The following is a 21,613-nucleotide window of genomic DNA, read 5'->3' as shown; positions in this document are numbered from 1 at the left end:
TGATCACCTAAGCTGTGCTTCGCGTTATTTTTTTTCTTACATTGCTCGTTTCATTTACATAAAGATGAGAGAAAAGGGGAAGTCTGATGTCTGAAGTACGCACAAAATGGGGAGGAGGGAAGACCTAAAATTGCGCAATATGGGCGTTTTAGTTAGCGGGCATTTTAAATGCCACCAAGCTAACCCACTTCCGCAAACTTACATGCGAAATCAGAAAAAGACACATTTGCTACAAAATTTCTATGTTGGCTAATTATAAATACGTTGTGTTAAACACCACATCAGGTCTAGTAAATAGCACACGGTGAAAATATGCAAACAGAATGGTTTCTTGAAAAACTCATTAAAAAACTGATTTAATATCCAGTCAGTTTTTTATGACTTGTTAATAATAGACCATCCTATCAATGATTCTATTCAATAAAAAAATCAACTAAAATATTAAAATAATCATTTCACATTCTACACAAAAAACGTTCACACTTCACGTTCCTACCGGTCGACCGGAAAATATTCGGCATACTGGTGCAGCGAACTGTTCCGTTGAGAACCAGGCGATTAAACTTGTCTCTTCTCAGCTATTATCCTTCGCCGTAACATCTTGTTCTTGTTTCTTTTACACGAGCGCATCAATATATTTCAATTTCAACCCTATAATTTGGTTGATCTCCTCGATCGACTGCTTATAACTAGCCTGAATCTTCTGCCAAACTTTGGTAACAGTTGTCGAATTGGTCTAGCAAAAATAACAAATACAAACTTATTATATTTCTTGATTTTCAAGAACAACATTAAGATTATTCAAGTAAAAAAAAGGCGAAATAGCTTTCGCGAAATGGCACGCGTAAAACTACACGTCAAATTAACGTTTAGTTGTAGAGATAGAAAAACACGTCGTGTCACTTTGGACATGTGTTTCCATCAAAGTCGAAACTTGAAATCGACCTTTAAACTCAGAAGTACGTGAATTGGCGTCCCAATAAGGCCGAAATAGCAACATGTCATCTCAGCCATAACTCGCGATCGCTCAACAAATATAATTAAATTTCCCATTCGACACAACGCTAAAACAACGTTGAGACGGCGGGTGGCCAGAAATCGGGTTTAAAGACAAAAAACTGTCGGCGAAAAACAATGGATGTCGAAAATATTAACCCAATTTAGGCCGGGCTTTTCGGGTTGGGTGGTACGAAAAATTATTAGTATAAACTGAAAAAAGATGTGAATATACTACGATTTCATCAGGGCAAACAATTTTGGAGAAGTACGGGAATCTTCCAGTACTTCTCCAAAACGGCTTTCCACCCTGAATCATGACTCTTTTTTGTTACCGAACTTTAGTTTATTTCTCTACAAACTTAAGGTTATTCTTTGGAATGACTTTTCAGTTTTTTAAGAAGCTATTGTTGAAATTAAAGTTTCTAGTTTGGCTAAATCCCTTTTAACAAACCTTCCTAATAATCTATGACAAAATGATATAATGTTCATGTTGTGTAACAATGCTCAGATTAAAAGTCCACTCCTGTTAGGCGCTTCTTTTAAAACTTGAAAGCCACCATTATACAACAGTTGTTTCTGGTACAGGTAAAAATGTATTGACCGCCCGGGCGTGTAGAATTAAAGTATCACAGTATCTTTAGGTTTAGTGGTGCTTTAAGCTATAACCAATATTCCACTCACTTGTTCAAAAAGTTCCTCAATCGCCTCGATGTCCAGAGTTTTCTCGATTACTTCCACTTTCACGGCCGTTAGTTTTTCCAACAACGACTTCAACTTTTCTTTCAGCGTTTTGGAGAAATGTTTTAGTGCTGAAGTAATCTCGACATGCTGTGAAGAAAAAATATTTTATGGGAAAACTTCTTCGTGGAGCCTCCATCACTAATGTTCTCCACCTGTTTATGATAATTAAGAGGAAATATTTGCAGACTTACTTTACTCGTCCCTTTTTTCCTCTTCCCCCTGCGAAGCGTTATTAGTTTATTTTCCAATGCTAATTTCATAGCAAGAACAAGTACGATGGAGAGGTTGCATGTCTGAAAGATAAATACAAGCAATGCAATGTAACTGACAAAACTTTGTTTGCATTTAAAATCAGCCTTTTTTTAGGTAACATAAAAAAAACAGCCAGCTAGTTAAAAATGAATGTTCACGAGGCTGTTTTTATCGCCCCTGACAACGCACGTAACATAATTATTACGCAATTATGCGTATAAACCAAATTAAACACTAGCCAATCAACTTCATCATTTCCTGATTTTCGAAACTGCTTGATATACATACGCAAAAAAATTCTGTATATTAATTATTTGAGAAATCAAATCACCACAAAAATTTTGAAAAAAGGCTATCCGCTAATCTTACTAATTTTTTCAAACTTCTCACAAAATCATGTTGGTATCAATCCGGTTCGATTGAAAATAGATTTGTCGTAAACTAAATGAAAAAGCTAGCAGTCGCAATAATCCATGTCACATAATCTAAAAATAATTGAAGGTGGGCAAACTATCATCGAATTAAACTATCATCGAATTAAAATATCCGCGAAATAATTAGATTTTTCGTGGATAACAACATTAATCAATTGATGTTGTTATCCACGGTTGCTTAAAATTGCATCAGTAACTTTGAGGTGATACAAAAGATGTTGTTAGGATGTAGTTGAGTTTTTTTTTTTGTGGCGAAGAAATAATGCATTCATTTTTGGAAAATATCTCACGCATTAAAACAACATTTTATAAATCAATAAAATCTCCAAAGAATTCCGGATTAGCATTGTTTTCAGGTGTAGCCTAAAAAAGCGCGCAGGTGAAGAGTATGGAGAAGGGTGAAGCAAAACACTGTGTGCAAAAAGAATCTTAATGAGGCTTTTTGTGAGTGTCACACTTACCTCGACAAAATAAACGATGTTTGCTAAGTTTTTCCCATTGAACATTTGGTTATCGCCGTGTGATCGCGTTAACTGAGAAACGATGACATCAAAATTTGCTACAGTAAAAGAAACAGAATACTATTGGAGACTGATAATAAACATATATCGACTGTCATATTTTCTTTAATAAGATATTAAAACGTGTCACTAAATCGTTGCAGAAACTACATACCCTTAACCGTTAATTTTCGCAGGCATTAATTTTCGCAACTTTTGGGCAAAATCGTAAAATATTAAAATAAGATTTTTGCAAAAAAAATCTTATTATCTTCGACTCAAGGAAATTAAAAAAGGCAAGATATATTCAACTGACTTCATGTTAATTTCCATTTCACGGAGATTAGTGACGGCAAAAAAAGTTAACATTTACACACGCAACTGCGTTGCAATTACAAAAAAGTTGCACATTGCAGGCGCGCCGAACTAAACTTAATCCGTTTTAACCATAAAAGCTGGATAAACCTTCACATAATAAAAGTATATAAATTTAACCTGTCAAAACGTCGCTTGCCAACTTCATGTCATCCGTCACAAATTGTATACAAGTGTCATCTAATTCTGAAAACAGATGATCAGTTAACAAAATGTTTCTACAGACTTACACGAATGATGGAGTGTACGAAGGAGACCAAATCTAAACAAATGAACATACCTGTGGAGTGCTTTAACGTTTCACAACATTTTACCAGCGACACGAGAACACGATGGTATTTTAAGCTGGTGTACATGTCAACGGGACTTGGAGGAGGACGGTGTATACTCGACTACAATGAGAAAATAGTATTTATAAACATTTAAAGCGGAATGATGATGGCAGGTAATTAAACATGGATAGCCAGTAACAGTACAGCCGTGTTGGTATGATAAAGCTATTAAAACGCTACAGTACAATTTTGGAATCAAACAAAATTACAATCGGGCATCCGCTTCGAATTATATCCGCTGCAAATTATTTCCGCGTTAATTAATTCCGCGTTAATTATTGCAGCAATTTCTTCTAAAGAGTAAGTAATGTTAGTTTTTAATTACATAAAAAAATAATAAACGCAAGGATGATAAAAATCTTTAAACTAACATTTAAACATTAATAGAAAAAAAAACTACCAGTTAAAACTGTTAGACTAATAGGCACTGGACTAAATTCCCGCGGAAAATGTGCTCCGACAGAAAGTGTGCTCTGTTGTAAATTATGCGATGCTAGAAATTATGCCCCGCCGGAAAGTATGCTCCGCCGAAAAAAATGCTACGCCGGAAAGTATGCTCCGCCGGAAAGTACGCTCCGCCGGAAAGTATGCTCCGCCGGAACGTATGTCCTGTCAGAAAATGCAACTACCAGGTAGGTTTGTTGTAAAGAATTAACAAAAGTCCTTAGAAAAGAACAAGCAAACAAGCAAGCAAGGACAATCCCTCCTAGTACTTTAAAAAAAATATCCTTTCGACAATTATATGAAACATACCCAGCGATCTAACAGTGCAACGGATGATGGTTCTACTGAAGGATACTCGTCAATCAGTTGCAAATATATTTCCATCGCATCTCCATTTATTTCTGCATCTCCATTAACGACAGCCTCCTTTACCTCATTCTCCAGAGGCAGACAATTCGAGACGACTTTGAGCAGAAGATAGCGCAGACGGATCCACGACACCTACAGTTATGAACACACGTACAGAAAGATTAAGAAAGATGGTCTCTCTAGTGTAACACAATCAAGGATAAGTGCGAAGAAAAATAGATCAATTATATTATCTTGTTTTTACACCAGTTCACAGTGAATTAGCAGGTTGTCTTTGTGATGTTGTTATCCTTCGGCCTTTTCTAGCAAATAAACCTAGTTCAAATCTTTTTTTATTCAAACTAAGTCTTTGTCAAGACAATCAGACTTGGCAAGAAAGAAAAACGTTAAAAAAGGCTTAAACACTACAACAGGCAACCTTAACTGTTTTGTCTTTAACACAATAAAAATACCATGCTACATCTGTAATTCTACTCAAGCTTGTTATCAACTACTCAGTACAAACAATACTTACATTGTCTTTAAACGACACTTTTTTTTCAGCATCTGTCAGCCGTCTTAAATAAAAGGGAAAAAGTAGGTGAACGTAAAAAAAACTTTAAAAATTTCTAAAGTTTCATTGTCAGGAAAAAAATTAATTTTTAGTCACATAGGCGGGGAATATATGCAACAACGTTGTCAATAACATCTCATTAAAGCCCGTCATATAAAAAACGCGCCAAAATTCGATTACGAAAAATTAGACGAAAGCGACAAAGTGGATTAAAATCAAAACAAATATGGTTACTGTCAATTTTGCAAAATAAATGGGAAATTGACAAAGAAACTGACAACAAGCCTTAACCGCACAAAATTTTTAAAAATGGCAGAAAACCCATTAAACGGTTATTTTTTTCAATTAGTCGAATGAATTCGAACGCAGTTTTGACATCTTTACATAAATTTCGAGGGTGTATTTAGCGAATTAAGTCGTAAATCTTAAACTTAAACCTGTTAGAGATTTCATTTAATGCTCAGCTTGAGCCACCATATTTTATACTTTTAAAAGAATGCTTTCCTTTTTCTACGGGTAAATGATCCCAAAAATAGGAACTCACTGTAGCATCGGTTCGAAATTATCCATGAAACTCAAGTCCCTATTATCACAAAGATTTTCTGTCGTTAAATCTAAACAGTAAACAAAATAGAACCTAATTGTATAAGGTTTGTTAACGCTCACACGACAGTGTCGCATGACATAAGACACACAGCACTGCGTCACATGGCATGAGTCACATAACACAGCATCACATGGAATGATTCACATAACACAACGCGAAACATTGTTTCTGCAGAATAATAAAATAGATTAGTTGAACATGCTATTATTGAAAACTCTTAGGGAACTTTCTTCTTATCTTTATCCAGTAAAGACAAAAATTCTAAAAATCGGTTTTAGCGATTCTGACTCAAGGTAATCGTCTGCAAAGTTGGTCCGCGAACAGGTAATAGAATGACATTGTCAATTCAGAAGAACCAGAAAATAACAAATAAGAGTCATGAGATTGAAATAACGCTAGAGAGTAACCGAGAGTGAGAAGAAGTTTTGATAACTCGAAAAATACGAATTAGGTTTGCAAAAACTTACACATCAAGGAATATTTTGAACAAACTTTTTTTTTACAGGGAAACATTTCTCCAAAGTTTAAAAAATTATTTTCATAATCACCTGTTATGTTAATCTTCTTTAAGGCTGATTGGATTTCCGAGAATTTGTCTTTAGTTTCACCAACACTATAAACGATCAACATGCATTCGATGATACATCCAATACATTCCCACAATACTTCACGGGACGATACTATCCCACAATGCAAAACAAATAAACAAACAAACTCACGTGTTTGCGTACTTCAGCAGGTCAATGTAGAGCTTCTCCAACTTCAACTGAGCAAATTGATAAGATTTGCTTAATCGCCTCTTCAATTCAGTCATTTCTAATACCTAAAAAGAAAACAGAGAAAAACAGGGGCGAACGTTAAATGCTCATTTCGCCTGCATTTTCCAATATAGTGAAAAAAGCTCGCGAGTTTATTTGTTTTTTTAGTGAATGCGCACTCAGAAAAATACATGCACACGCGGATTTTCAATATTTCGCGTGCACAAGTCTAGCAGAAAAGGTATTGAGAAGGAAAGGTTTCCAAAAACATACCTGTCCAAATGATCCGTATTTGTAGGATGCAATTATTTGCTCTGGAGTCTAAAAAATAGTTATAGAAGTAAAAATGAATAGAACATAAATGAAGCTGCATTGAAACAGAAATGAATAAATGAACTTCTCAACCAAGCAAGCCTGACGTTTCTTAATTCTTTACAAAATATTTAGTTTTGGGCTTCAAGCGCAACATCGAATTTAGCTTTTGCTTTTACTTTCGAAATCTTTACAAGTTTTTCTGGATTTTTGTCGACATTACATACATAGTTAAGGTGTAGAATGTTGCTATTTTTATGGTTAGTTTGAAATTTCATGTCTGATAAACATAGTGTATGGAAGCTAGACAAAATAAGTATCAGCATAACTAAGGATTTTTAAAAAAAATATGCTGTGCTAATAGCATAAAAAGTTTCCTTTCCCTAGAGCTGCTAAGTTAGATGATCAGGCGGCTTCTTTAACCTTTTCAAAAACTGCCAGCTACATCAGCAAGAAAGTTAACAATTTATAACAAAGCCATAACATTTCTTACGTCCTTTTGACTTGACATGAAAAATCCAATAGACGAATCGTAGAGTCTGTCTGTCGATTGGAATTGACCAGATATGTACGAGCCAGCCGTGAGCAAATATCTGAAATCCAGAGGAAAAATATAAACAGAAAAAGTTACACATTGCATTGTCCTATTTCGTTAACCATCTTTAAAACATTACACAAAATCTTTCACTCTTTTTATAATACGATGTTAAACTTATGTTTAGGCAATCAATTTATTGCCAGTTATTACTCAGAAAGGGAAATCAATGCTTCCTAAAATCAGTTTTAAACAGCTTGTTTATTGAAATGTCTCCAGCAGGTAAATTTTACTAACAACTACCTCACATTTTTATTTTGTATGGGCAAACGAGTCTTGTTCTTATTTCAAGTCACGTCTGTAACTCGCATTAAGCAAGACCAAACATTTCAAAACAATTATTGTAAAGAAAACATGGCAATTTAAGAATGTGTTGTGAATTCCAGGTTACAAGAGAGGGCAAATTGCTAAACAGTTACTCCACAAGATGCAAATAAAACGACCAAAACATCTCGCAAGGTTAAAAATTCCCAACTCGACTTTTGTTGAACTAATTACCCGGTATCAGACGAGTAACAAATTTAACAACCAGGTGTTACAAAGAATTGGCTTGCACCGAAAAACGTAAGTTACGACGTCAAGAAAATAAAAGTAAACAGGTCACCTACCCAAGCGAGTCGTACATAATATATTTCACTTCCACGTCGCTTATTAATGCTTCACAAGCGCCAAAAGCACCTAAAATACACCCAGTGTTATTGATTTATATCAGAAGGAAAAACCTTGTCGATATCCTACACTTGAAAAAATCATTATCTGTGTGGTAAGTATGTGGTTTCTTAATTAAAGGTGAATATCACAGTTGTTTGGCAGTAAACAGAATGTCTTCGAATAACAAACAAGAAATTGTAACCAAACATTTGGATTGTGTAATTGAAATAAAAAATCGTAAAATCAGTGTTATTCATTCAAGGAAAAAAAGAATTTATCATAGTATATAATTATTATTATTAGACGGTAAAACAACAAACAAAAAACATAACCAAATGTTTTTCTTTGTTAAAGTTAGCAGGTATATTCACACTATATAAGAAACTATCATTGGAGTAACATACCTAACTTTGAGTATAAATAAAACAGTAATAATTTAAACTGTGCAAATGTGGGACTGCTTTCGACGGCTTCTTCGAGAAACAGCAGAATGTGCCAAACCATACTCTCATCTCCTAATAAGGTGAATTCAAATATAAACAATTTTAAAAACAAAACCATATTATTTATTGCTAAAAAGCAGTACAAAGTTCACACAAACAAGGTAAACTAAACACAACCCTCATTACCAACAACCCCCCTCACCCACACACATACCCAATTCAGAGTTTTAAAGTAATAGTTCTTGCACCTTTTACACAGTTTACATCCAGCAGTAAGTACACAGCCAAGAGAACAAGTTGATCGCCATATTGTGGTTCTGTAGCATTTAAATCAGAACCTGACAAGCAAACAAAAAACTTTACAAATTATTTACCTAGACACACAACCTTAATGCCACTGGCATGTCTTAACCATAAATCACATCTTTATGGACTTGGGCAGGTTGGCTTGTATCTGTGTTGGATTGTGATCTTTTTACAAATCTCTGTCTACGTTTACAATATAAAGTGGCATTGAATATTGTTGTGAAATACAATGTTTGTGAAACAATGCTAACGGTACTATTAACAAAAATTTGTCCTTGAACTTTACATTTTCACAATGAAGTAGCTGTTTGTTTCGCTGATTTTTCTCTTTAAATTTTCAAAGATAATCTAATTTATTTTCATGCCAAGAAATTTAATTGTATGACATAAAAAAGGGGAAAACTTAAATAAAATTAACATGATTTGTTTATAATTCTACTACTTAAATGTCGCTGTTTTTGTATGCAAAGAATAATTCCATTAGGCTATAAAATATGACGTTTTTTAGTAATAAATCCATCTAGATGCGTGAAAGATTACCCAAATATTCCGTTTCACAAGATCGTTTTACATAGATTCTTACTATAATTAGCTGTCTAAAAAAACTATTGTTTCCTACTTTTAAATGTTCTAAGTGGTTGTCAATCTTTGTTGTATAACAATATTTCAAGAACTTTCTTTGCAGCAGTTATCATTTGTTCACATTAGCAAAACTCGAAACAAAATAAAATCTACATTGCTGCCTTTCTGACTGCCTGGCAGTCTATCTTTTGCCAATTTAAAATACTAGGGGGTTCATAAAAGCTTACCTAGCTTTAAAGATTCCTTATATCTTTTCATGTATGCTTTAGCCTTTTCAAACTTTGCATCATTTGTGAGACTATTTTGAAATCCAAGTTGTCGAGACAAACACTCCAAACAAATTCCTTGCACTAGATAACGTACCTTCAGAAGAAAAATAAAGAATGCACAAACAAAATAAACAAAGGAAAGAACAAAACAAATAAATTCTCTGACAAATGCAAATTTACACTGGCATTCATTTGCATTTTAAGTCCCAAGGCTTTGAAATAAGTTGAATTTTATGTTGGTTTAATTGATTACACTGCTACCTCCATGGTGATTGGATTTTCTGCTGGTCCTACATTTAGCACAAAATTAATAATTCTATTTAATTAAGTTATTGTGATTCAATAAATCATTACCTTTTCCTTGCAAGTGGCATCTTCATCACAAGTCCCAAGGTTAGAATGCAGTTTCTCAATTACCTAAAAATCGAGATGATTGTTTTGCTATAGACAAAGTATCATTTTAATATCTCTTGTTTACAAGAAAATGTCGGTAAAAATGTGGAATATACAAAACATCATACAAAATAAATCCATCCTCAGAAAATATTACAAATGTCAGTTATTTAAACGAAAATATAACAATGTTTATAGGCTTTTATGGAAGCTTCTAGACAATTTAAAACAAGGTGTATTGGTGTTCAGTCTGTGTCATATCTGTCACTAGCCAACAGGAAAAAAAAATAATGAAGCACAGCCTATTACTTATACCTTTTTTGCTTTATCATTTTTTAATAAATCAAAATAACTTTGGACATCACTATAGCAGCACGGCTTCGAACCAAAGGCTTCAAAATATTTCATGAGATAACCACCAAGCTCTTCAGACTCTTAAGATAAACAGCATAATGTCACAAATTCAATTGAGTCCGTAGCACTTTTCCAATTTGCAAAGACTATTACAATTTGTCAGTGCATAATCGATAATGTGCGCAATCAAAAACATTTGAATTAGACGACATTAGCCCATAGTAAGCAGTAACGCTATAACATACTGTCTTTTATTGTGTCATCAATTTTTATCAGTTCCATAACAGCAAGGGTGGGTGCTCGTGATACTGAGTTTTCTCCCAGCTTTAGCAGAAAAGATTTTACTTGCTCGGTTGTGTAATCAGGTTGTATACTAAAACAAAAAAATATCTACCTATTAAATTTGAACTGAAATAGCAACAATAAAAATTTTACCAAAAAATTCAGCTATCGACAAACCTACAATAAAAGAGTGTGCATAGTTGTAAAATATTATTATTATTATTGTAATGCTTCATCAACCCTTGTTAATTTCATTTATTGTACAAATGCAGCAGTTTACAATGAACAAGTATTGAGGTGCATGTTGGCTTGTCTGTATTAGGTGGCATTGGAGCCACCACATCTTATCTATAAACAACTCCAGGTCCTTAGGAGTTCTATCATAAAATCGCAGCAAGCTTGAAATATGTGTCTACATTTAAAAAACAACCAGGCACTATTAAATCAAACCACTGGCGGTAATTGATCACCTAAAATAGTTTAATTACAACGCTACTATCAAGGACTGTGACATCTTGGTCTCTGGCAACAACACTTATCAACTAGAGGTAAAAGAGAGTTGTCTCATAATGAAAGATAAGTCACCATTGAACAATGTGGTTAAATCAGTGCCATTATATGTACTTGATGCATTATGATTTTTATGATTAAATGATTATTGATTTGTAGTTATACAAATCAGAAATAGTAAATTTGTTACTACATGACCACCTGAAACATCACAAAAAAACTGTCATTTTTATTTGCACAATTTCATCATTTTTAACTTTTATGAAAGTTTCAATTTTTTATTTTGAATTGCGTTTTTGAAATTAAATGTGTGTCAGAGCACACATTTAATTAACAATCTAACAATCATGTTTGGACTAGTGTAAAGCACAATTATAATCTAATCCACAATAAAAACAATGCTTAATACCGACACAAAATTCTGTAGCTTTAACTAGCAAACACCTACTTTTCGGTATCAACTGGGGCGTCAGGAGAGTAGCCAGAAGCTCGAAGGTGAATAAAAGATGACAAATATCCTTTGTAAAAAGACCATTGGTCAATGCTGAAAAGTTAGAAAAATCAAAGGATCACAGCAAAATGTGAAAAAGAAAAGAACAGCTGAACTAAAAATATCAGAATAAATAAAAAGGAGGTCATACTGTTTTTCTATTAGACCTTTATATTTTAAATTTGCCTCAGGCCATTTCTTTAATAGCATTAAATATTCAACAATTTTTTCGTCCTTTTCACTGAGAATACATCGCAATTTTTCTAAATAAAGTTAAGTTATGACAATTTAGTTACGCTTTACAGGACATCCAACAACTGGTTTTATTAAAATAGAAAAATGGCAAATTTTAGGCTTCTTTTTTTTTCTTCATCTCAATATTTGGAAAGTGTTTTGCATAAATTTGTTGTAAAATTCTGCTTTATCTTCTTTAAATGTTAACCTTTCGTTCGGAAATTTTAAGAATTGTGAATGATCATCAATTGCACGCACCTCCGAAATCAGTTTGCACTAATTCCAGTAACTGTTCATATTTTTGTTGCTGTTCCAGAATCATCACATACAGTCTCACTTCTAAAACAAACAAAAATTTAGTATAAAAAATACATCAATGATCAGTGTCAATAGGTCTGGAAATTCAAAGCAGATGAACAGCTGAGGTTTAATCTTTCAAACAGTCTATTTTGCTTCTGTTATGTTTGCAAGGCCTTCTGTGCTTGTAAAAGGTTTTTGGAGCTTTTTATGATACCACCAAATCTGCAAAATTCCTATCAGAAATACTGCAAATTTGGGAAAAAGATGTTTCTCTAAACAAACCCACCTTTAGTGATTTCATAATCAGTATATTTTTTTAAAGAAAAATCTGCAGTATGTATACAAATTTTAAAATTAAAAAAAAAATTCATTGACAATTTAATAAAAAATGTGTCATTTTGGTGAATGTCTATGTTCGTTTAAAATAACTCATTGATTACATAGTTGAAATTCAAAATCATTATGCAACAAGTCTAGACATGCACCAAAAAATAAAACACAAGGTATCACTATTTACTGTATCCAAGCAATATAATTTAACACAACTTTCAAAAAAAAATCTTTAAAAAAAATTGACTTTACTTTTGTCCAATTTTTGCTTATTTTATATATAGTATTTTTTGTTTTTGTTTTTTTGTTTTTGGTTTCCAATGTTATTAATATCTTCAGAATTGTTTACCAAAAAAAACCCTGCAAACTCAAAGCAAAAGGGGTTGGCCAGGGAAATTTGCAAAAAAGACGCTATTTTTATAAACAAAAAAGAGGGATGCAATTACCTTCCTCTGCATCAACTTTTTCCTCCTTCAAAAGTTTTTCAACCATTCTTTCAGCCAAGCTTAAAAACATGTTCTTCTTTTTCACTTCTTTTGAAGAAACAGCCTAAAAAATGTAAATTTCTACACTTGAAAATTAAAATTAATCAAAATATAGGGTCACCAAATCGCACAAGTGCATCTGTCCTGTTAAGCAGATGTATATTATTTTTAACATACGGTATGTGAAGCCATTTTAAATGACTAACATCTGGCGCACAATTATTTATCATCTGTAATAAAAAAAACATTGGTTTTTGATAAAACAAACTTATGATAGCATCCATACAATTAGAAGACCTCTGAGATAGTTGTTTATACTGTTTGGGCACCTAATGTTTTCCAGCGAAAGGGCCATTAGAAGCTAGGTCTATGAAATGCTTATCCATAAGGGTGACCTAGTGAGAATCTATAATTTATAACATTATATCCGTGAAGATCTTTTATTTGTTAAAAAGAAGTTTGTACTTCTAAGATCTTGTCATAACAACAGGACATAATCTCCCACTATTACTGAAGGATTTAAAGAGATTTCATAGTTAACAAATTTCTATTTACAAGAAAGTTGCAAAAAAGTCTTAAAATATTCCAAACAATAATTTTGAAAAAATGTATCACTTAACCTGCATCACACAACTCATTACAGCCCAGAAATAATATGGATTCTTTGGAAACGCTTTGTACAGATTCATAGCAGCCTATAAAAAAGTGTAAATATATACCGTCAGATTAAAAATAGAAGTCAAACACATCCTGTACAATTCACTTTTAATTTCTTTCATATATATGAAATAATAATAGTTAAAGAACGTGGCATCATACCTTTTGTTGTTTAGCATATTCCTGTACTCTTACACAAGCCATGAACAAATGACTTAAAAACTCTTCATTATTGCATGTTTGTTTTACTGCCAATTCATAGATATCAACAACACCATGTGCTAAATATAAAACAGTAGGGGATCATTGTTTGCATTCTTTTAGAGGACTTTTAATAATAATGACATTAAAATTCAATAGAACAGTCAAGATTTTCAAAGCGTAAATTTATCTTACTGACAAAAAAATGTCACAGTTTTTAGTGTAAGGTTAAACAGCTAAGTTTGGTGAATTTTCTTTAAAAGTGACATTCTGGTGTTTAGCATTCAACTTTGGCAATGCAAAAACACAATAAAAAAATAGCTAGAATTTGAAAATACTGCTGTTCAGTTTTGCTACTTTGAGCTTCGTCTAAATGTTAATTGTCTGGCACTGAGGAAAGCTGAAACCTATACATCTGTTCAACTTTAGTATTGGTACAAACTAAAATAATTAGTTTGCTTTCAGTTTATATCATCATTCTTTATTAAACATTACTAGACTTTAAAGCCCCTTATATTCCTTCCTATAATTGTAAAGTTATATCATGAATTGTAGCAGTTATATCATGAAGCTGAATTATTATTATTTTTGTTTTTCTATTTAATGTTCTTATTATTTAGGGATTATATATACTTTTATACATTGTATTTATATATCATAATTTTCTATTTCTTGTACATACATAGTTGGCAAAATTCTAACAGACAAGATAACTTACGATTTTTTGTTTCTTTATAACACATTGTCATTGCTTGGAGAGTAGAGTCGTCTAATTTGACAGCAGTCTGTTTGATGTCGTCAAGAATAGCATGACTTTCACTAGCTCTTCCTGAACGTATTAAAGCCAGGGCTTTTAATGCCTAGATTAAGTAAAAATCATATAAAATTTCATGGTTTCTATTGAAGCACCAGCATTAATCATGCTGCAAAACTTTGTTTATAGATTGTATTAGGGACTGTCTCAAAATGCTTTTACATCGTTTGTGTCCAAAATTTTGCATCAATTTTATAAATCTTTTCATCATCATTCATCATTCTCGACTTAACGTCTGTTTTATGTTAGCATGGGTTGGACGGGTATATTAATGACCCTCTTCCAATCTGATCTAGACTGTGTTAGATCTAAACTCAACTTCCTCTGTATCAAGTCTGTCCTTATAACCTCCTGCCAAGTCTTTCTTGGTCTGTCTCTGGGCTTATAAATTTTCCACACTTTCTTACCCAATTATCCCCCTCCATTCTTTCAAAGTGCCCCAGCCAATTCAATCTTCTTATCTGGATAACATCTTTAATTCTATGGATACTTAGCCTGTTTCTTAGCACACTTTGTACACTAGTACACTTTGTACACTATTTTTTTAATACAATTTTTATAAATTAAATTAATTATAAAGTTCATATGAAGTTTGTATAATTTAAAGTGAAGTCGTAATTCGCATGTATAATTTGTATATAAATAATATTAAGGATACTGTAAGGGACAGTGAGCATGATTTTTTGAATCACAATATCTTCTATAGAGTTATCAGAAGGAAAAAATCAAAAAACCATTCGGGATATATTATTCAGCTTGATTTTAAACCAACTCTCCTTCGCAGAAGTTCCCTGGTTATGTAAAAGAAAGTCAAAATGTAAGCACTACTTCACGAAAAAATAAACACAGAGAAAACTAGCTTTACAAATTGTCAACGATAAACAACTTGCCGCATGACTTCGCTAAAATCACCTTAGTAATGATCACTTTAAGGGCGCTGTTTGCAGGTTTCATTTTGAGAATAATAATGAACTTTATTCAAATATTATTTTTCTTTCTGTATGCAGTGTCTAGATTTATAAGTGAATATGACTGTAAACAAAAATGATAAGGAGACTTCAAGTGACATGATTGACACATTGGAGAGTAGGGACACGAATCGAAAACATTCATTGGTGTAATAACACATAGTCAGTATGATACCGAATATGTGTTATAAAGAGATCACACGTTGATCCCAAAATTATTAATGAGTAAACATTGTTTATTTATAAATAAACATACTTCCAGACAAATAAAAATTTCACCATTAAAAAAATCTGTTTTTTCAACGAAATTTTAACAAAAAATATCATTTTTGCCCCTTACAATAACCTTAAAGTTGGCCATAATTTATTTTAAAATAATCAAACAGAATTATATGTACCTGAAATAGGGTCTATTTTGTTTATAAGACTACTGTAAAGTTTTTTTTTTGTAAAAATTTGAAAAAAATTATTCTTATCAAAATTCTGAGATTTTCATGGTACCAGAAAATCTGTAAAATTCCTGTCTCAAACGCCAGCACATAAAATAACAACCGACCAACAGTGACTGACCGCTAAAACTTGATCTTTGACCATCATAATAATAACACAATAGTCAATTTGACCAGCAACATAATCAAAAAAATGCTCTTGTGAACAAATACATTGCTTATTAAAAGCGTGGCTATCCAGCAAAGCATAATAATATATCTACCGAAAAGTTTTAGCAGATAAACAGTCACTATTTTATTATCCTTCAGCTAGATAATTTAAAACAGTTTATATCACATTGCGTAAACTTAATATTGTCTTAAATTGGATATTTCTTCTTTATTATTTATTTTAAAACACAAAAACTTTATAAGGTAATGTTACTTTAATTTATCACAGGCCTAGCTGTGATTAAAATTATAAGCAAATCCATTTACATAAAATAAGACTTTTTCTCACTGAACTGCATAATTATCATTCATTGTAAAAATTTTGCTTGTGGTGTTGCTCGCGAGTTGTGAGCGGAGGGAGAGGAGAGAAGCAAATTATAAAAAAACGCTATCCTGTTTTTCTTATTTCGTTTAAGAATAACGTATTACATTTCCTGCAGAATATTAAACTTAAACAGCTCTAATGTCTGCAAACATTACTTTTGCAAGTTGTTGTTTAGTAGTATTGTGCTAAGTAGAAAAGGGGAAAAATGAAATTTTGATGCTAACGTTTATTATTGGCAAAAGGTGTACATGGTTTTTGCATAAAAAAATTAATACTTTTAATAACATAACTAGCTTTAAAGTTTAATTAAAGACTCACATTTTCACGTGTTTATATGTTGTTTATATTATGTGATGTGTTTTCTAACATAAAAATCCAACACACTTTTTCTAAAAAATGTGATTGCTTTTTTTAAGTAAGATTGTGCTGAACAAGAGGACATAAATCAGATAACCTAGCTTCTAGTACTTTTGTGACTGGAACTTTCTTTCTCTTTCAGCATTTTCTCTTTTGGGCGTTAAAACTAAGCAAAATCACAAAAAATGTTTTTTTACATATAGATGACTTAAAATAGAATATTGCTTAACAACTGGTTATTGTTTAGGAGAAATTACAGCAAACAAAATATTCTTTAAAGAATAGCATCAATAACTCAACATCATTACTATTGATTTTTGCTAAAAAAACAAAACAAAGAAATATTTATTTACCTTGGCACAGTGAAAATCTTTTTGTTTCTTTAATATGTTATCTGTTAGCTTGATGGCTTGTTTATTATTCAAGTTATCCAGGGCATCTAAATAAAAAATATATACATATTTACAAACACCATCTCTAATGAAAATGAAGCAGCATCTCCACAATAGTGCAAAAAAGCAGAGTGAAGATAACTGGAAAATTTAAATTTAATAAATACTCGCTTGTGCAAAGACTAGTTTTAAATATTGTGCTGCAAATTTTTTTTGTGTTACTTTAAAATTTATGCAGCAAGCTATTCTTGTCCTAAAAAAAAGTTGTAAGAATATCAAACTTTTTGTGCAGTTTTCCTTGTAACAAAAGTAAGCCGTACACATGCAAAACCTTTTTGGGAAGTGTCTGTAGTTAAAGTCAACAGAGAAAATAGATTAACATTTAATAGTGTCTGCAGGCCTATCAATATGGGGAGAGCAATTGCTAATGCTCATGCAAAGGCTCGCCCAATTCTGAGAAATGAGAAACTAGCTGAGCCTCTAATTGCTCCCCCAATTCCAAAAAAAGTTTTCCTGGCTGAGCAATAATAATTCAACTCACATGGAAATTAATGTTCCCTTTCTTATTATTTACAGTAAAAAAGAACCAAAATATAAATAAAATGGATAAAAAAGACTTTGTGATAAAATATATGTTTATAAACTTATTCTATTTACTCAGATTGCTCGCCCAGTTTAAATTATAATAACCTTGAGGGAGCAATTTATTGCTCTGGTGTTATTTTCTTATTGATAGGGTGTGCCTGGCATGACTTGGTCGGAGTTTGAACCCAAGACCTCCTGCACTGGAAAGAAACGCTCTACTGCTAGGCTACCGGTCAGTAAAATAGTCTTACCACATTACATTTAATTGAAAATATTATTTATTAACAATTAAAACAATTTGTAATTTTGGTTATTTATTACTATATTAGTATATTTTAGAAAATCTGTTATTTTATTATATATAATAAAACGCATATAATTACCATATTTTCTCCATTTTCTTCAATACACCTCATAGGCGTTTATAAATATAGTAAGGTTTTTAGGGGCTGGGATGTTTATAAGAAGGCTTTTAATAAAAGACAGGGGCATTTATTTACATTTACTTTAAATTAAATGCTCTTTAATATTGGCATCTTCAACCTCTGTTTGCTCAAATTGGTCCCCCCCCTAACACTTTGGACAGGGGTTTTAATAGAGAGGCGTTTAAAAGAGAGAGGCATTTACACAATATTTTTACTTTTAGAGGGCGTTTATTAGAGAAAAGAGTTTAAAAGAGAGGGGGCATTTATAGGAGAAAATACAGTACATATTATTATATAAACTATTATAGAGATACTCTGGTCATATTACATTTTAACTAACATTTTTTATCAAACAAGGATGAAAATTATGAGATTTATTAACTAAGAGGAGCAGGGAGTTACAACAACCTTCTTTTATGTGTGTGTATATATGTATCTATGTGAATATGGGGTAGGCTAGGGTAGTAAAAGCTACACAAACAAAATACATTCATCTTGCACATTAACTTCTTGGCACATTATAGACCAAATTGGATTGATTGCTTTGCGTTTCCTACTTAACCCTTTCGTGCTGGGGGACCTCTTAAACTTCTTTTAATAACTTTTTATGTGTTCATAATTACACCTTCAAATTTTGTGACTTTTTCTAATTCTGTTTGGCTTAAAAAAGCATATGGATTCTCCATAAATGCTTTTTTTAGAATTATGCCGAAGTGTTGCCATGGCAACCTTCTTTATCTCAAGTAAAATTCTGAAAAAAATTTTTTTTACTAAAAAATGTTTCTACATGTTCTTAAAAGCTTTATGTGACTTATTAGTTATATTGTTATATTATTTTGTGTTTCTATTACAAATTAATCGCAATTACAACGATTAACAAAATTCAAGTTTAGTGCTTTTTTTTTATATATCATATATTTATATTATTATGGAGCTAGATAGGCTGGAGAATATTTTTAAGAAAAATTTTTTATTACTATGTGTGCTTTCCTCCACAGATCCCCTTTGGTAATTCGGGTCACCAAGTTTTCCTAATGTCACGTCTGTTTTTTGAGGATCAGAAAAAGGTACATGGCGATGTTTCAAGCGGCTACAAGCTCCATCTGGGACAAGTCACTAAGTATTGCAACCATTTTCATCATTAAATAGACTTTAGAAATAATTCCAGTGAATCTTACATTGGAAAAAAACATTGGAAGAAATAGGACGTTTTTGATGGATACTTTTTCGCTGGCCCTGCTCAAACGGCTGCCTTGTTCGCTGGCATTTTTGCAAAGTTGTGTTAAGGGATGCCTTATAGTCGAAACCATGAAGTTATGTGGCCAGCGAAGTTGCCAGATCGTTGCCAGAGCTGTTTGTTTAGATAATCACGAAATTAGGACGGTATACGCTAAGCAAGCCAAAACCATGGAAATAAGTTGATGTTCATAGACGGAACTTGAAATTGAAGCTTACATTAAAAACAAAGGATAAAATATATATAGCTGTGAATTTTTATTATTTCAGGAAAACATTTTACTTAACTGACCCATCGACTCACCTTTGCAATTGGAAATGTTGGTTACCAAACATATTTTTGAGGGTGACCTTATTAATTGCTAATTTACGACTTCATGCTGCTTTGAAAGATGTGTAGGGCTGGTGAGGAGAATTGAATTGCAATAATATAACAGTCAAGGTAAACACCTAATTAAGCAACAGTACGCTAATTAGGGCATACCACCTAACTATGCAATTCATGATAGACTAATTAGGACATATGTAACCTAGTTAAGATCATTAATGGATTTTTGCACACTCCTAAGTAAAAATCACAAAAAACTATGCGATCCTGATTCCAAAATTGTCACACATGCCTTGATATGTTAGAGCACGTAAAATTAAGTCAAATAAAATATATAACGTAATTAGGTTACTCATCTCCATATTAAGTGTTACTTGAGGATAGGTTCTGCTTGGAAAAAGTTCAGAGAGTTACTTCCTTTGTTGACTAGCAGAGTCTTGTCAATTGAGTATAAAGGTAGGTTGTATGAGGCCTGTGTAAGAAGTGTTATGTTGTACGGTAGTGAGACATGGTCAGTGAAGCAGGAAGATATTGACCATTTAGAAAGGAATTATATGAGAATGGTTAGGTGGATGTGTAACGCCAGTCTGAGAGACAGAAAGAGTTCGGATGAGCTAAGAAGCAGGCAAAGTATCTGTAGAATTACAGATGTTATCCAGATAAGAAGATTGAATTTGAATGCCGCTAAAAGATACGAAAATCGATTCTCGATGGCCCCTTAGACTACACAGGCCGCCTAAATTAACGTTGCCTAATTAGGCCATGTCACCTAATTAGGTGTTAAACCCCGACTGTCTAGGTCTGTTGTGAACATTGACAAGAAGTGTCGGTATTATATTGGAACGATATAAATGATTGCTTGCGGGTATGATCTAGTATGCATTTATTCCAAATTATTTTGAACATGGTTGTTCTACTATTAGCTATAGCTAGCTAGCTAATAGTAGGTCGTCACAAAATAGATGAGTATTGCACAAATATAATATAGTTACATTAATTGCATAGTTTCATATACTTTTAGTGTTTACACCAGGATAAATGACCTAAAAAAGTTACCATAAACAGGCCGAAGTCGTCGCTCTGCAACATCCACATGTGCCTTCGAAGCCGCCATTTTTGTTCTCCATACTCGGGCTTTTTAGTAGTTTGTTTTGCAAGTTCTCGTCCTTGGGAATCAAAACATTTTCCCTCGCCCTCTTTTCTGCGTAACGCATCTAATTTACATAGAACTTACCAAAAGAAATAGTGCATTGTAGAGATCGAAAAATTTTTACTGTTTTAATCACTTGGTCAATTCCCATAAATAGGGGTCTAACCACCGTTAATCACTAAACGTTAAACGCCTTAATCAGACGCTGAACCATTATATATTTATTTTATTTACCTGTCAACACTCACATTAGAAGATTTTAGCATAATACTTATTTTTGTTATTCTATTGTGCACAATGTAAGGCAGAAGTACGATGAATAAAGTATGTCGGCTTTGTTTGATCCCAGCATAAGCTAATTTAGGTGCCTGAGATTTATCAAAATACTTTGGTGTCTAAGCAACGCTACGGCGTCTAGGGGAAATTTGGTTTTAAAAAGACGCGGAACTACTATTTTTGCACTGTATAAAACGTGAATATATTCTCACATTTTGTTTCGTTGTTAAAACTCACCCTCTTCCCTAGATTTTTTTACCTTTTTGATACGAGGTCATCCCTCATATAAAAAAGGGCAAAAACCCTTGAAAACGAAGGTGGCCTAGCGAATCAGTGGAAT

General features: G+C 32.6%; 1 protein-coding gene across 1 annotated transcript; it reads right to left on the bottom strand.

The window, feature by feature from the left end:
* Positions 1 to 392: 392 nt before the first annotated feature.
* Positions 393 to 21,060, bottom strand: LOC130623411 (N-alpha-acetyltransferase 25, NatB auxiliary subunit-like). The gene is made up of 29 exons (XM_057438897.1): positions 20,904 to 21,060; positions 17,235 to 17,320; positions 14,477 to 14,618; positions 13,720 to 13,838; positions 13,521 to 13,595; positions 12,862 to 12,964; positions 12,044 to 12,124; positions 11,703 to 11,814; positions 11,510 to 11,605; positions 10,515 to 10,642; positions 10,231 to 10,349; positions 9,877 to 9,939; positions 9,481 to 9,616; positions 8,614 to 8,703; positions 8,327 to 8,437; positions 7,880 to 7,949; positions 7,170 to 7,269; positions 6,638 to 6,685; positions 6,326 to 6,429; positions 6,155 to 6,219; positions 5,544 to 5,613; positions 4,961 to 5,003; positions 4,387 to 4,578; positions 3,582 to 3,693; positions 3,422 to 3,487; positions 2,888 to 2,985; positions 1,932 to 2,033; positions 1,681 to 1,827; positions 393 to 736 (listed from the first exon to the last, which is right to left on the bottom strand). Exons 1-29 carry the CDS (start codon positions 20,959 to 20,961, stop codon positions 617 to 619), a joined length of 2,856 nt encoding a protein of 951 aa, XP_057294880.1. The 5' UTR covers positions 20,962 to 21,060; the 3' UTR covers positions 393 to 616.
* Between the last annotated feature and the right edge of the window lie 553 nt (positions 21,061 to 21,613).

Source organism: Hydractinia symbiolongicarpus, chromosome 13 (assembly GCF_029227915.1).
Source record: "Hydractinia symbiolongicarpus strain clone_291-10 chromosome 13, HSymV2.1, whole genome shotgun sequence".
Classification (NCBI taxonomy): domain Eukaryota; kingdom Metazoa; phylum Cnidaria; class Hydrozoa; order Anthoathecata; family Hydractiniidae; genus Hydractinia; species Hydractinia symbiolongicarpus.
Note: the sequence above shows the minus strand (reverse complement) of the source record. Positions and strands in the feature narration are given on the sequence as shown.